This window comes from Pantherophis guttatus, chromosome 13 (genome assembly GCF_059756535.1).
Source record: "Pantherophis guttatus breed Tessera chromosome 13, ASM5975653v1, whole genome shotgun sequence".
Taxonomy (NCBI): Eukaryota; Metazoa; Chordata; class Lepidosauria; order Squamata; family Colubridae; genus Pantherophis; species Pantherophis guttatus.
Window position 1 is genome coordinate 2,588,815 of NC_142075.1, and position 16,855 is coordinate 2,605,669.

At 45.2% G+C, this 16,855-nt stretch overlaps 1 protein-coding gene across 14 annotated transcripts in view; it reads right to left on the minus strand.

Annotated features, from left to right (window-relative positions):
* Positions 1-1,144: 1,144 nt before the first annotated feature.
* KIF23 (kinesin family member 23) overlaps positions 1,145-16,855 on the minus strand; it is a 39,946-nt gene continuing 24,235 nt past the window's right edge. For 5 of the 14 annotated variants that reach the window (XM_034435575.3, XM_034435574.3, XM_087877840.1 and 2 more), the window contains 10 exons: positions 16,046-16,210; positions 14,976-15,133; positions 14,248-14,421; positions 8,611-8,790; positions 8,014-8,343; positions 6,725-6,955; positions 3,802-3,884; positions 3,318-3,399; positions 3,159-3,229; positions 1,145-2,391 (listed from right to left, as the gene is read on the minus strand). In XM_034435575.3, the coding sequence (XP_034291466.2) occupies positions 2,376-2,391; positions 3,159-3,229; positions 3,318-3,399; positions 3,802-3,884; positions 6,725-6,955; positions 8,014-8,343; positions 8,611-8,790; positions 14,248-14,421; positions 14,976-15,133; positions 16,046-16,210 (1,490 nt within the window). In that variant the 3' untranslated portion in view covers positions 1,145-2,375. Of the gene's footprint in view, positions 2,392-2,911; positions 3,000-3,158; positions 3,230-3,317; positions 3,400-3,801; positions 3,885-6,724; positions 6,956-8,013; positions 8,344-8,610; positions 8,791-14,247; positions 14,422-14,975; positions 15,134-16,045; positions 16,211-16,855 lie in introns of all 14 variants that reach the window. The other 9 variants (XM_034435577.3, XM_034435576.3, XM_087877843.1 and 6 more) reach the window with 3 other exon arrangements.

The following is a 16,855-nucleotide window of genomic DNA, read 5'->3' on the forward strand; positions in this document are numbered from 1 at the left end:
GTTTTGCGCGGGACCTTCAGATTCTGCCTGACTTTACTGCAACCACTTTCTCTCAGTAAAAGTTCTTTTGATTCAACTCAATGGAGTCAAGAGGTTTGCTTTCCTGAGGGAAAGCAGCTGGGGCAGGACAGACGCCTTCAAAATGGCTACCAGTATTATCTAACATACCACCTCCACATCTTAGGAGGCAGCCTTAAAAAGGGAGTGTCAAAATATGAGGCAAACTGATTATCACCTATACACGAGGACTGTCACAATCAAATATTCAGACCCAAATTTTGGTCTTTGCCATGGAAACCTGAACAGTAATGAGAAGACAGAGAAGACTTTGACATTGAGATAAGCATGGCGCCAGGAGTGGGCAACTGCTAACCCAGTTGTTTAATTGTCTGAGCCACTAAAATGCCCCTTCAGCTTTGATCTCCCATAGAAAATCTGAACAGTGCTCAACCAGGTCCAAACTTACCATGGCAGATGCCAATATTGGAAATATAAATGGGCACTGATTGATAATCCTGACTATGGGGATGTCCCACAAATTATATCATATTGCAGCAGAAAGCACCCTGAGAAGGTTCCCTGGATCCGTGCATGAAATACATCATCTTGAAGGCATTGCTGGCTAAATGGCTAAACCAGGGGTGTCAAACTGGCAACCCACGGGCCAGATGTGACATGCGCAGGGCATGCCCTCCCCCCAGCTCCGTGAATGGGAAAAACATCACAAAACGTCATGTGATGACGTGACGCAGCAAGTTTGGCACTGGTGGGCTAAGCGGTCTAAATTTCTGGCCATAGGTTAAGTTACTCTAGTAACTGCTCATACATAATTTAATTTTATTTGTAATTTCATTCATCACTCACAGTGTTTTTAAAATAATTCACTACTCTGGTGTTCTATATTTTGATACACATTTTATGTTATTTCTGTGAATTTTATGAATTATGCTGCATTTTGCTACATCATATGAAATATATTGCTAATGTTGAGAGGTTGTAAATGCCATCCATTTTGTGGTTTGAGGCTACTTGGAGCAATTTATTTAGATTACAACCAAGTCAAGGATTTTATTTTGTGACACTTAAAAATCAGGCTTTCAAAGATTTGGCAGTACAAGTCACCATGACATGGAAATCAGAGGAATAGTTTAAAGATTGTATTTAATAGAAATAACCCAAACAAGCATTTCATCAGTTGTTTCAGCTATTCGCACGAATGGAAGCTGTGTGTGCAGCGTAAGTCCCCTTGGCTTGCACGAATCGAGCTTCATTTACACATGCTTGCCCATCTCTACTGCAGCCTGTTTTGAACAGGCCGGAGCCCTGTTGGCGACCGTTGGGTTACCTGATCTAGTCTTCTACTGAGATTGGAGCAACTAGAAAGATTACAAAATGGCAGTCTTCAACTGGGCCATCAGTTGTTTTTCAAGGCAAAGTAGAGAACCTTTGAGATTCAAGTTCCCTATTAGGAGGACTACACATCACTCTCAAACCTATCTCCCTATCAAGCCTTGGGGGCAGAGAGCCTGGGCATCTGTGTCAGGGACAAGAGGAGGCTGCATCCAAATGGGAGATTGGTTCACACAGAAGGTCTCCCTCGTAACAATGGCAGCAGCACAGTTACAATTCCTTTCAATGGTGTGGCTTGTGGATGCTACCTGAAGTTTTAAAACTTTTTCATTGCATAAACTTGTGAATATTTTGGCCTTCAGAATGTGTTTACACAGAATGAGTGTGAAAGGAACAGGACCCGTTCCATGCTCTGAATAAATGGAGATCCTTCCTCTTAATATGGCCAGGGCAGATCAGAAAGGGCACTGAATGTAGAAAGCTATGAATTTTTTATTTGCAAATTCAGTTGAAAAAGTCACAACAGCTGTGGATCTGTCACTACAAAGTTTCTAATCATCGTGAATACACTGAAATTCTGTATAGCAAAGAATCTTCCTATTAGCTCAATTATAAGACAGGAAACAAAGCTGTCTCCTATATACAACGTTCCTGGGGAAAGCTCCTGGGTTTTAAAGGAAACCCAAAAGACAGCTCTTTCTAAATGCAAAATTCAAAACACTACCCAGAGATACTAAAGTGCATGATGACAAATAAATAGCAACAGTCTAATACATTGTCCCCTAAAAGCAGGCATGGAAACAAGTGTTGAAGTACAAGAAGAAAAATGGAGTAAAAACTTTGCAAGGAGACAGAGAAATGCATAAAATAATAAAATGAAGTCACCATCTTCCTCAAAGTCATGATGTAGATGAGGATCAAGAGAGGCACTTTTTATTTAATTTCCCTTTTGTCACTTTCTAGCATAGCCAGCTATGTAGCCTGAAACTTTATTTGAAAAAGTTTCCAGCAGAAATCTCAAAGCTTCAGGGTTTCCTGCGTCTGCAAAGAAAGGACAAGACTGTTATCCCCAATCATGATCAAAAAGTCTGCAGTTCTATACAAACAGAGAGCTTAAAATTGGACTGAAATCCAATTTTCCCTCCCAGCAGTGACCCTGAGAGGTGTTTCAATTCTCAGAGCAACCCTCTGGCACAGGACTCTCTTCCCTCAGAGGAGTGGGCACTGTTCCTCAGTGTTTGGTCACCAACACATCTATCTTCTACTGCCTTGTGTTCTCTGAACATTGTCCCGGGGTCATAGCTTGGCTCAGGGAGACAAATGGAATAATGTGCCAAGAAGAGTCAGCATCCCAGAAAGACTTAGAGTCCAAACCACTGTATAATAGAGTGAAAGGAGTGTGAGAAACAGAAACTCGGGCCCACCAGAGAGACTTGCATGGAAGACAAGCAGGTTGTACTAGCCAGCCCTCCCTGTAGCTAGAAAACCATTAACTGGCAGGTTTGCCTGAATGCTGACGATTGCCTTTTACTTTAAAGAACTCGCATTGACCTCTTTTTACCTCGGATGCCCTCTTTCCTGCCTTGCACAACTGTCAGCGTTCTTCCCTGAGCTGAACAGATCACTTCCACAGCATAGCCAGCACTTATCTGCAAGAGGCCAAACCTCAATAGTGAAGTCTATTTTCAGTCCTAAGCACTAGCTCTTTACCCGTCTCCCACACCAGCGCCCAGATCTTGTCAGGTACCCAGCCTCTCTCAGCAACATTGGAGAAAGCCTGCAGGCTGAGAGGGACACGGAGAACTTACTTGGGCTGAGCATGATGTTGATAGCCAGGCCCAAGGTGGGAACCTGCTTTCATCTCCACTGCGACTGAACACTGGCCAAAAAAAAAAGGCAGGCAAAGCTGTCAGGAGGCGACTCGGGAGCCCCCATCCCATCCTCTGCCAAAGATACTCCTGACTTACCCGTGTTTCTACATCAGTCCATTCTGACTCGGAAGCCTCCTCAGGGGGGCGAGGGCTTGAGGGAGACGATCGCCGCTTGCGTCTGGAAGAGTCGGTGGGTTAGGTATAGAAAAGGTTGTTAAGATTTGAAACAGTTCAGAGGCAGGGTTGAAAATTCTGAGGTCAATCCCCTGCTTGAAAGTACCCAGGCACAGACTAAGGGGAGAGGAAAGACTGGCATCAATCAACTCTGTCCTTATTTTATAGTAACCTGGAGATATTTCCAATTTCATATGCTTACTCTGCATTTTTACAATTTTATCCAGAAGCAAAATATACCCACGGGAGGTCCTGGCCGTTCTCTGAACCCAGATTATTCAGTCATGCACAAAAGATTAAAGCCTGGTATCATCTCCACTAACACCCAGGAATCACATCAGTTTCCACTCCCATTGAACTGAGACATGAAAAGGCAAAACCGATTGGGTTGAATGTGACTCCTCACCCTGTTGGTGACTCTTGTTTCAAGGTCTCTATTTCAGTGAACTGAACAGCTTGTCCACCTCCTCTGGTCTTGAAAACATCACCCTTTTGAAAACAAAATCTGTTTAAGAAAATCTCTGAACAGAGAATTTTTATTGGCACAATTGACAATATAATGACCTATTTTCATTACATTCTTATACATATGTAAGTAAAGCTAGAAGAAAAGGCTTTTTTTCTGAGCCCCCAGAAGTACAAAGCAGCTCAGTTACAGGGATAAATCCCACAGTCAGTCAAAAGCTCCACTGGGTTTATGCCACTATTTGCCTACACCCCTGAGTAACAAATTATAGACCCGTATTGGCGAACCTATGGCACGCGTGCCGGAAGTGGCACCCAGAGCCATGTTGCTCGGCATACGTGGCGTCGCCCATTCCTCTTCCGGGTTTCCAGGGCACACATGTGCACCAGCCAGCTAGTCTGCTGGTTACTGGGTGCGCATGCGCATGTGACGATCAGCTGGCCTTAATGTCTCGTGCACACCGGCCATGCCATCATCGCCCGCATGCAGCCCTGGGACTCCACCCTTTGTCAGCCAGGAGCGCTGCCGCCAGTCACTCCTGTGCGCCCGGCTGCCTGGTCACCGCCACCATGAGGAAAGGCCCCGAAGTTGCGCTGCCTGGGATCCACATGGGCTGCTGCAGGGGGAGGCCATGTATGGCTGGCTGGACGCTGCCCAGAGTTCGAGGCTGGCAGGAGGAGGAACCGCCGCTGCCTCGTAGCTGGTGCGAACGGCCTGCTGCCGCAGCCTGCTACTATCCTCTCTTCCCTGCCAGCTGCTCCTGCCACTGCCAGGGAGTTCTGTGCGAGAACCGCTGCCGCTGGGGGCGAGGGGACAGTGGTGGCAAGGATGCCCGTCCGGGGCTTCCCTGTCTCCCCACCCGAGAAGACTTCTGACATAGCCCCAGGCCTCTGGGGAGAGGGAGGGAAGCCCCGGCCTGCTGCTCCTGCCGCTGCCACCCCCTTGCCCCCAGCAAGAGCGGTTCTTGTGCTGCCGCTTCTCCGGCAGCATCAGGAGCAGCTGGCGGGGCAGAGGGCGGGGGCAGGCTTTGGTGGCAGGCCATTCTTGCTGGGTAAGACAGGCTGCTCCTGGAGGCAGGCTTCCCCGGGAGGACCAAAGGACAGCGTAGCTCCTCACTCATGGAGATCCACCAGCGGGGAAGTGGTCGCGGAAAGCAGTAAGAGGTGCGCGAGCCAGGAAGTGGTCATGCTCCCTGGCAGGAGAGGGTTACACATTCACGCCAGGAAAGGTTTGTGCAACCCTCTCCCGCCAGGGAACATGACTGCTTCCTGCCCGGCGCACCTCTTACCACGACCACTTCCCCACGTCCCCTGTGCTGCAATGAAGCGCTTTGCCAAGGAAAGCAGAGTCTCAGTGTCAGCCTCCGCTTTATATTACTTGCTTGCTAGAGCTGTCACTGAAACGGGGGGGGGGGGGGGCGGCGTAAACATGCAACCCTCTCCATGCCATGGAGCATGACCGTGTTGTGCTCCGTACGCAGCCTGTGCGGCTGGTGGCTGATTTGGACAGCGAGGAGGCTGGTGTGGTGCTGCGACAGCAGCCTGTGCAGCTGGCACTCGAGTCGGAGAATGAGGCTGGAGAAGATGTGGTGCCAGAGGCAGGGATTCAGCCAGGGCCTTCAGAACCTCCCTTAAGTGAAGAGGACACAGAGGAGGAGCCTCTTCTCAATGCACAGGCACGCAGAGCTGCCAAAAGGCAGGAGTGGCTCCTCAGGAGGAGGACTCCTCAAGAGTAAGGCTTGGGGCTAATTGGCCACTCCCTTAGCCTATTTAAGGAGGAACGCCGACTGAAGCAATTTGCAGGGAACAACTTCGTTCACTCTCCTTCGCACCTCGATCTTATTTCTTTGCAAATTGCTTCTGGGCTTTCTGCCAACCAAAGTAAGATTAAGATTATTTATTCTTTGGATTCTTGCAGGCTGTTAAGAAAGTTAATTAACAGCCTTTGTTTGGAAAAAAAACTGATTTTATTTTAGTAAACTGAGGTTTGTACAGACTTTGTGTGTGCTGCGTTCTTTGGGGTCCATAGCTGGGGCAGAACAGACCACTTCCTGGCTCACGCACCTCTTACCGCTTTTCATGACCACTTCCCCGCTGGTGGATCTCCATGAGTGAGGAGCTGCGCTGTCCTCTGGTCCTCCTGGGGCAGCTCGCCTCCCTGCTGGCGGCTTCTCCTTCTCCTGACTGCTCCAGGAGCAGCCTGTCTTACCCGGCGAGAACGGCCTGCCACCACAGCCTGCCCCCGCCCCCTCTGCCCTGCCAGCTGCTCCTGGTGCTGCCATAGAAGTGGCAGCACAAGAACCGCTCTTGCTGGGGGCAAGGGGGGGGCGGCGGCAGGAGCAGCAGGCCGGGGCTTCCCTCCCCTCCCCCGGGGGCCTGGGGCTATGCCAGAAGTCTGCTCGGGTGGGGAGACAAGGAAGCCCCGAACCGCCCTCAGAATAACGACTTTCCAGCCCAAAACAGGGCACGGGAGGCAAAGCGCATGTGCAGGACGCGCATGCACAATGTGGGGCGCATGCGCGGGGGGAGTGCGGGGATCGTGGGTGCATGCACATGTGGAAGGGTTCACATTGCATTATGGGTGCTGGCACACGCGCGAGCTGTTGCGCGTGCACAGACACACTTCCAGCACGCCACGAGAAAAAGGTTCGCCAACACTGTTATAGACAGTCTTGCTCCAGTTTAACACTTCCACCCAACAGCCCCAGAAATTGTAGGGAAGCATCCCTGGTTGCAATGTGTAGCAGAATAAAGAAACAGGTGCTTTTTTCTTGGAGGACCTCTGGAGAAACTGGATGCCCAACACAGGATGCTCCCAGGGCAGCACTCTTAACAAAAGTCTCCTTGCCGGCCTAACAGTTTACCTTGATCAGCTTTGTCTCAATCTCCCCATCCGAGGCCAGCTCCTGGTGGGTCAGCATGTATTTGTCACACTTTGCCAGTGCCTTCTCGTTTGCAGAGGTTACCATGATGGCATGGGGGACTTGTGGCTGCATGACTGTTTCGGTCTGGATATTGGAAGGAGGTTTATGATCCACCCACCTCTCTCCTGCTGAGCGAGACCGTCTGTGACGAAGGCGAACAGGAGGAGCATTCTGGGAGATCACCAAAGGAATTGTATAAAATTAGTAGGCAAGTTTCCTAAGCTTATCCCTGGGAAGTGCATCTTCCAGGGATAGTCGAGCAAATTAACCCTAACCCAACATTTGCTGAAATCTTATATACACTTCCAATATAATTATTTGTATTATAGGAAGGAGAAAAACAAGCACACAAACTGCAGATTAGCCAAAGCCTTCTACCAATAAATTTGGGTCAGTAGTTTAGGATCATTCCAGGCTTCAGCAGGCAAAAATCAAAGAAATCAGAAGCACCAAGAGAGCAAAGAATGCCACATTTTGAGGCCAGACCCCAAAGGTTCTGCTTTTATGCACTTTGCATCTCCCAGCAATTCAGAATAGCAGGGGATGGCCCAGAAGTCATTCAAAGATCATTTTATGTATGCACACATACATAAAATACAAAATAGTGCACTTTCTACATATGATGATTCTGAACATAGAAAAAAGGCAGGGAATAGTAAGCCGTTCCCAAGCTGCAAAGTAGTAAACCCCTTCAGGCCTAAGTGGCCTTTAGTATTTTTACTAAAGACTTGCAGCCTTTACTATTAAGGGCATCACTGCAAGATATCGGAATTTATTTGAAATTCCAAAGTAAGGGGTTGTTTTTTTTAATTTGAGATTTATTTGAAAAGCTAATTTCTACTTAGTTTAATTCAAACTAGTTACCCAAAATTAAAGATTTGTCATGTAAACAAGTATGTAAGCACAAACACATTGTCAATTAACGTAAAGACATCAGGATAGTGTCCAAATGGCAAGAAGAGGGAACAGAACCTCACAGGACGACCGTTCAGCCTTGATGGAGAACCTTGACCCCAGGGAGAAAGCTGGCCTGGGCAGCAAGAGGCTACTTCAGATTAGCCCCTGGCTTTTAAAAGTGTGAATCTACGGCTCTACCAATGATAGCCGTTCTCTTGTTCTGTGTCTGCAACTCCCATGGTGGGGAAGTATGTTTCTCAGCCATGAATGGCAGTGCCCACCATTACCAGCCATTCAATCAGGGGCAACCAGAGCTGCGACAGAACACTGACCCTGCAGCACAAGTCCTCTTCTAGCTCTAGGGGCCCTCTAGTGCTGGAAGCTGCCAGAAGTCCTGTCCAGCACATGCCCCGTCTTCTCTCTGACATAACCCAGGGCCTGGTTTGTTCTGGCTCCTGCAGTCTACTCCTGGCTCTAGGGAGGCCATTGTCACCCTTGTCAGGAGGCTTGCTGTGCTGAGTAGGTGTTCTCTGCTCCCACTCCGAGATGCAGGAAGCCACGGAAATGCTGCTACAAGAATTTGAACGCCTATGCAGCTTTGGCTGGCTTCTGGCAGGAGGATCATAGTTGTTAGGCAGGTGAGGGATACAGTTACTGGAAAACTGAAGAAAGGTGCAGTTAGTGAATAAGGCAAAAAGAAAAGAACACTACCACAAAACCGACATAGAATTCAGCCCCATCTCTATACTAAGCAGAATTAGAAAGAGAAATAGAAAGATTCAAAGCTAATTCAAGGAGGTGGCTCACAGAGAATTCTCCTGGCTGAACTATAGTCTCCCAGCCACAGGAGTTTGACTTCTCATATTGACTTGCCACAGTGGTGGATATGTGCAGAGACAGGTGCACATTCACTCTCAAAAGAAGCTTACAGGTACTGGGGGAGGAGACAATGATCTTTGTAGAGCTTTCTCCCGATCCTTTTCCCGGGAAGGCCTCTCAGGTTTGTTACTCTTAGGCTCTGTGACAATGGCTTTGAGCTGCTTTAGTTTCTCATCTTTCACCCAAAGTTTATTCTGCATCTCCAGTTGCTTGGCTGCCACACGCCGCTCCTGCATGGTAAGAAGAAAGAAAGGCTACCATTACACACGGTATACTAACCAATGCAATATTATTTGGCGAGTTTTTGATTCCAAGGACATGTCTCTAAAGTGAAATAGGAGCCTTGGTAGTACAGTGGTCTAAAGCACCCTGTTATTAACACAGCTGCCTGCAATTACTGCAGGTTCGAATCTCACCAGGCTCAAGGTTGACTCAGCCTTCCATCCTTTCTAAGGTAGGTGAAATGAGGACCCAGATTGTGGGGGCAATAAGCTGACTTTGTATAAAATATACAAAAGTATGAAGGCTATTGCTTAACGCATTGTAAGCCGCCCTGAGTCTCCGGAGAAGGGCGGCATATAAATCAAATTAAAAAAAAAAAAAATAGATGCCTGCTGAAATATTACATTCTGAAAAATTATCAGCTATGTTACGGCAGGAAAACAGAAACACCAGTAATTTTAATGGGCAAAAATAAAGAGATCTTTTTCTTTCAAAGTAATTTTAGTTAAGTGGTAAGAATACCACATACCAGTTTTCAGAAAATTAAGGCATGGGTTGACACCTACTGATTCCAGCCGTGGCCACATATTTGTATTTCAAGGAAAGGCAACCTATGGTTCAATAATGCTGGCTACACTTGCCTTAAAATAAGATCCACAATATCTCCCTCTTTAGACATTAATGAATGCCTAATCATGGTCTTACCACCATGACAAAAGATAGAGTGGCAACATCCGAATGGCAACTTGTTGCCCGTCCCAGCTTAAGGGATACATTCTGGTTGACAATCACTGAATGGCTAAATTTTCAGCAGTGCTGTTTCAAGTCTTAAACAACTGCCCAGGCACAGCAAGGATGCAGTAACATAACCACAATAAGAAGGGCAAATTTTCAGCCATTTTGTTTTATTTCAGGTGTCTCTTGAGTTTTATTTTGTTTTGTTAAAATATTAGAGTACATTAAGCTTAATTACTGAAAGGACTTGGTTAGAACACTTAATTTTATCCACCACTGTCCCAAAGCAGAAAAATTGTGCTACCATAAAGCAAGTGAATCTTGAGGAATCTGGTGCTATAAAAGAAAGGGTGGAATCCCCAAGTTTACCGAATTCCATCTATATAAGTGCCATTAGTTTAGATAAAAGAGGTAACAAGAGGCTTTTCCACCAAAGAGTCAGCAATTTAAAAAAAAAAGTGTTCCTACCTGCCAATTAAAAATTAGCAGCAAGAAATCCAAGTTATTCTTTAGAATTTTTAAAACAAAAATGGATCACAAAGAATTACAAAAGTACCAAATGAAAAATATTCATGGTATGGAGAGTGATAAGGAAGGAGGTTTTTATTACTTTACTTTACATTTTTTGTATACCAACTCTATCATAAGGATTCTGAGTAGTTTTGCTACTTCGTATGCTATCAGAACTCTAAAGTTGACTAAAGATACTGAAACTCAGAAAAGACCAAAAAAAAAAAAAAAAGGATTTCATAATGGGATTTCCTTTTGCCAGTTTTAAAATATTTGCCAAACTATTGGCTGCTATAACTGGTTATTAAGAATTAGGATTATATATTTGGGGAAACAACACATTGAAACTTCAATAGCTCCTTTGTTAAGATACTTGAGAACAGTTCAAGGAATGCAAAAGTTCTCACTTTCCAGTTTAGGTACATAATGGTTTCTGGACATAGTGGAGTAGACAAAATGGAGATGATTGACAACCATTTCTTCAACAATCAAAGTTATTGGTGGCACTAAGCCAAACAAGGGTCACAAAGTTAAATGGCCATTGTAGCATCCTTGCAATCTCATGATCAACATTTGGGCACTTGGCAACCTGCCTGAACTCACAACTGCAGGAGCACTTCAATTCCGCCCCCCACCCCCATAGCCTATCCCCTACCCATATATGACCTTTGGGCCCCCTGCACTCTGTGGGCCCTGCTGCCTTTGCCATCGTCTTTCTCCTACTGCTGACGAAGCCCAGCCCTTTGCAAGACAGTTGCTGGACACAAGAGGCTTTCTTGCCCAGACTGCACGTGGCACTTTCCTTGCGAGACCTGAAGAACATAGCCGCACAGGGCCAGCAGCTGCCTTGCAAAGGGGGGCGGGCAGCCACACCTCATCAGCACTGGGAGTTAATGCCAAAGGTCACCAGAAGTGAGGTTAGTGTGGCAGAGTTCTCGGAGTATAGGTGGTCAGAGCGTTGGACCACACTGTTGGCTGGGCTGGGGGCTTTGAGGCTTTCCCCTGCAGCTCAGGGCGTTCCTGAAGCCCCAGAGTGGTAGTGCACCAAGAAGCCCTCCTGTATGGTCCTGAACTTGCTTGCTGCCCCACAAGGTAGATGAAGGATGACCAAAAGAGCACTGATGTGGGGAGATAGGTGGGTTGAAAAGAGTGGGAGACAGTCCCTTAGCTTACCAAATCTCTGGGCTGGGAGGGACCAAGCCTGGAATGGATTGAACTGGGGTGAGTCCATAATTAACAACCAGCAGAGTTTGTTTAACAATGACAACAGGGAGTGCAGGCACTGCTGCCGCTAAGCCATACAATCATGTGACATTCAACCATATCACTTAGCAACAGAAATTCCGGTCCCAATTGTGGTTTTAAGTCAAGAACAACCTGTAGTAAATACAAATTTTAATGCCTTTGAGTCAGTCTTGACTCCTGGCAAATGCTTAGAGAAGTCCCTCATTTTTCCTGGCAAAGTTTCAGTGGTGATTTGTCCTTCCCTAGGATTAAGAGAGACTGGCTGAAATTCATCCACTTTGATTTCCTTTCTAAAGCAGATTAGAACTCAAAGTTACTACTACATCAACCTGGCATTCTAAAACTATTATTATACAATTCATTTTAAAGCTTTTTGATTAACCGTCTAAGCATAGTGACAAAACAAAACGTGAAATAACTGGTATGTTTCATATTCCTCTGGAGAAAATCGTGGAATGTTTTGAATGTTCCAGCCACAGGAAACAGCATGAACTCTAATTCACCTGGGGGCTCCAAGTGTGGGCTACTTCACAGTTCTCTGCTTCTGAAAAGTTAAACAATCAAGCAAGACTTGCAACAAATGACAAAATAATTTACAAAGTTTCTTTCAACATATAAAAAAAAGTCATGGAAACAATCAGTCCACTAATGAGAGATGAAGTGATGAGCAGTAGAGGGAAAGCAGAGCTGATTAGTTCATTCTTTGCATCTGTTTTCACGCAAAACCAAAAAATAGTCCAACTTACCAAAACATAACTGTAAAAGACAGGCTAGGAATACAAATTAAAATAAGCAAGAGAACACATATCTGCTCTAGATGACTTCAAATTAAATTACATCCCAGAATTCTGAAAGGAGCTGGCAGATATGACCTCGGAACCATTGAACCATATCTTTTATAGATCTTAGGGTACTGGGGAACTATCAGAGGACTGGAAAAGAGCTAATGTGATTCCCATCTTCAAAAAAAAAAAAAAAAAGGAGGGGGGAAACAAATCCAGAAAACAGACCAATCACCCTGGCCTCCTGGGAAGATCCTGGAAACGATAATCAAGCAACAGATCTGCGAACACCTAGATGCAAGCAAAAGTTCTAACCAGAAGCCAACACCAATTTGTCCAAAACAGATCATGCCAAACAAATCTTATTTCATTCTTTGACAAAGTCACTAAATTAGTAGACCAGTGAAATGCAGTGGACATAGTATACTTGGATTTCAGTAAGGCATCTGACGAAGTAGACCACAACCTACTTCGTGATAAACTAAAAACATGTGGGATAGACATCATTACCACCAGATGGATTTGTAATTGGCTGACAGTTTTCAAATGTGTCTTTTTCATAAATGATCTTCATAAATGATTTAGATGAGGGAATAGAAGGGGAATATATCAAATTTACAGATGACACTAAACTGACAAGGGAGTAGTCAACACCCCTGAAGATAGGCTCAAAATCCAGATGAATCTTGAACACAGACTTGAACACTGGGTCCTATCTAACAAAATGAAATTCAATGTAAAGAAAAGTAAGTTTACACTTAGGCAGGAAAAATCAAATATACTGGTACAGATTAGGTGAAACCTGGCTCAATAACAATAACTGTGAGAGGCATCTTGGAGTCCTAATGGACAATCACTTAAATGTGAGCCAGGATTGTGTGGCAGTAGCCAAAAATCCCAACGCAATCCTAGGCTGTATTAACACAGGGATATAATCAAGATCATGTGAAGTACTAGTACCACTTTATAAAGCCTTAGTAAGACCACACTTAGAATACTGCATCCGGTTTTAGCATATGATGAATGGTTGCAGGAATTGGGTATGTCTAGTCTAGTGAAAAGAAAGGCTAGCGGTGACGTGATATCGTGTTTCCCTGAAAATAAGACTGGTCTTATATTAATTTTTGCTCCAAAGGACGCATTAGGGCTTATTTTCGGGAAAACACGGTAGCAGTGTTCCAAAATGGTGGGAGGGCCTCCACAAAGAAGGGTCAACCTATTTTCGAAAGCACTAGAAGGGAAAACAAAACACAATGGATGGAAACTAATCAAGGAAACATCCTGCAGTTAAGGAGAAATTTTCTAGCAGCGAGAACAATTAACCAGTGGAATAGTTTGCTTTCAGAAATTGTGGGTGCTTCATCACTGGAGCCTTTTAATAAGAGATTTGACAGCCACTTGTCTGGAATAGTTTAGGGCAGTGGTCCCCAACCTTTTTATCGCTGCGGCCCGCTGAGCGCGCGCAGGGGTGGGGGCACGGCCCAGGAGCTTTTGCGCACGGCCCATTGCGCACGGCCCAGGAGCCTTTGCGCTGCAGCGTTCATGTCCCCCGGCCGCTGCGCGGCCCGGTGCCAGGTACTCCACGGCCCGGCACCAGTCCGCGGACCGGGGGTTGGGGACCACTGGTTTAGGGTCTCCTATTTGAGCAGGGGGTTGGACTAGAAGACCTCCAGGGTCCCTTCCAAGTGTTATCCTGAACATTTACTGCAATTACAACATTTACTGTATGTTTCCATTAGGCTTTCTTTATTTTTAAAAAATTATTGCTGCCAACTGTTTACTTAAATCTTGCATGAATAAATTATAGCAATAAAGTACTCCTCTGGTAGAGAAAACCATCATCAGGAAAGAAAAGGGAGATGCCCACACAAAGCCTCAACCTTCTCTAATGCAGTCTGGAAGATCAACTTGCACCCTATGCAAGAATGAACATAAGATGTTCCCAGAAATGCTTAACGAACAGCCCAAAGCAGCATTGTACATCTTTGCATTTACAGTTTAACGTCCCCACTCTTATGTGGGAAAAATTAATCACAGAGACATACCTTATAGTGCTTAGCTGCCTATCCAGCAATCAAGTAAGTTAGCCAGACTTTCCAGAGTTAGCATTAAACCCTTCCAGCTATGTCTTCTACTGTGAAAAGGAAACTGCTTCTTCCCAGACCTGTGGTTCAGTAAACCAGTCATACTCACACATTCCTTTTCCCATTTCATTGTCGTCTCTGTCACCATGCCCTGTAAACGAGCTTCTAGTCGACGCTTGTCTGAAACCTGACGCTGCAGCTTTTGACTTTTGCTTTCTAGTTCCTGCTGCAGGTTGCGCTTCTCTTCTTCATAAATTGCTGTTGTTTTCTCCAGGATGTCAATCTGGTATGAGAGATTGCAATGTGGTTGGAATGCAGTACTGCAGGCTACTTCTGGTGACTGCTGGCTGCCAGCAGTTCGGCAGTTCGATTCTCAACAAAAGTAAAATGAGGGCCCAGATTGTTGGGGGCAATATATTGACACTGTAAACGCTTGAAAGGGCTGTAAACACTGTGAAGCAAATATAAGTCTAAGTGCTATTGCTATTCTGAAAACTCACCTCCACAAAATTTAGCACAACTTTTTTGTTTTTTTGGCAAAGCAAGATCCTGCATTGCAACTGATATCATAAAAGTAATTAGCAACCATCACAAGACAGTAGTTAACCATTGTTTGCAAAAATTATGTTTTCAAACCTGTTGGGTAAACTGGGGTATCTCTTTTAGTGTTCAAAATTTGTTAGCCCTTGTGGTATTGCACAGAATTCATGATGCTGCCCACTATCTTAAAAGCTTGCTAACTCTCAGGTCTGCCTCATGTCAAGAAATTACAATCCATCAACAAATGGAGAACTACTTCAGCAATCCAAGATTTTACTTCAAACAGTAAATAAAAACCTTATATTCCAGAGTTCTTGCTTTCTTCTCTAGTCGCTCAATCTCAGTTTTCTGTCCTGTTATAATTTTTTCTCTTTCAGCTATTTTCACTTGTGCAAAGTTCTCCTTGGATACAATGCTGGCATCAAGTTCTTGCAACATGTTCTTTACACATAGAACTAAAACAGAAAAAGATATTTGATTTCTGCCTATCTAAACAAGTGATTCTGTTTATCATAGAAACATTAAAACAATATAAAATAAATATATATAGTCACTGAGTAAAACTATTGCCATGTTACTATAACCATGAAATGTGTCCTTAACATTCTTGGGGCCCAGACCTGGGCACATAACCAGGTCTCCTTGGCATTATGAAAGGCCAACAGGGGTGCAGTCATCCTCATTTCTGAAAGGAGAATGTTCCAGAGGAGAGGGGCTACCGCAGAGAAGGCACACGTCCTAATACCTATCATCTTCATTCCTTGGTTGGCGGAACCGTAGCACGCCCAACCTGCCAGACTGAGTTGATGGGTAGAAATGACTGGGAGAAGACCAGGTAATCTGGCCCAAGCCTTAAAGGACTTTAAAAGTAGCAACCAGCACCTTGAGTTGTATCTCGTAGCCAATGCAGCTCACACAGCAATGATGTTATATGTGTCAAATATCTGACACCATTCAATACCATTCAATTCAGCTGCACTCTGCATTAGTTGAACCGTCTGAATGCTCTTCAAGGGCAGCCCCATGTACAATGCATTGCAGTAATCCAGAGAGGTCATGAGGGCATCAGTGATTGTAAGCAAAGTGTCCAATCCAAGAATGGGCATAACTGATGCACAACCCTAAGGTATGCAAAGGCCCCCAATTTACAACAGGTGTAACATGGAAAATCCAGGTACAGGATCTTGAACAAACACACATTCTAAGACCTTTTTGTGGAAGATTTACCACCTCTTCTAACTATTTTCCAGGCTACTGTGTATTTGCTGATTTCAGTAAGCAATCACCCAATTCTTTCCCTCCCATGAGGAACCTCACAATTTATTCACTTTCAGCTAGGACAAAACAAGTTGGTGCCAAGTACTTACCATTTTTGGCAAACTCTTCTGACAGATTCTGCCGAATGTGGTGCCGCTTTTCAAGCACTTCAATCAGCCGAGGCAGGGTCTGGTCATCATTGATGTCCAGAAGTTCACAGGAAGGCACTGGAGGGAAGTTCTGCAGGAGCAATTCTCTGACCAAGGGGCCTCTGTCTAGACAAACAAAACAGGCCACTTAGTTGAGGGACTATCTACAAAGATCAGAGTCTGCATGGTTAGTAAAGGCAGAACTGCATAAGGCAATTGCTAGGAGAAATTTCTATTGTTATTATTTATTTATTTTATTTTATTTTATTTAAATTTGTATACCGCCCTTCTCCTAGTGGACTCAGGGCGGTGCACAGCCAAGTAAAAAACATCCAATACAAAATTTAAAAATTTAAAAGAATTATACTCTTTGGCCAAAAATTTAAGAACCTTACGACTAAAACCCATTAAACAATTAAAAATCTAATATCTCAAAAACGGGGGTGGGGGGGGTTCACGCCAGCCCTGCTTGATGGAAAAGTTTTTAGGGCACGGCGAAAAGCCCGGAGATCTGATATCCTCCGTATCTCCGGGGGCAAATCGTTCCAGAGGGCAGGTGCTGCCACAGAGAAGGCCCTCCCCCTGGGGGTCGCCAGCTGACACTGCCTAGCTGGCGGCACCCTGAGGAGTCCCTCTCTGTGGGAGCGTACTGGCTGGTGGGAGGCTATTGGCGGCAAAGGCGGTCCCGCAAATACCCAGGTCCGATGCCATGGAGCGCTTTAAAGGTGGTAACCAGTACCTTGAAGCGCACCCGGAAGTCCACCGGGAGCC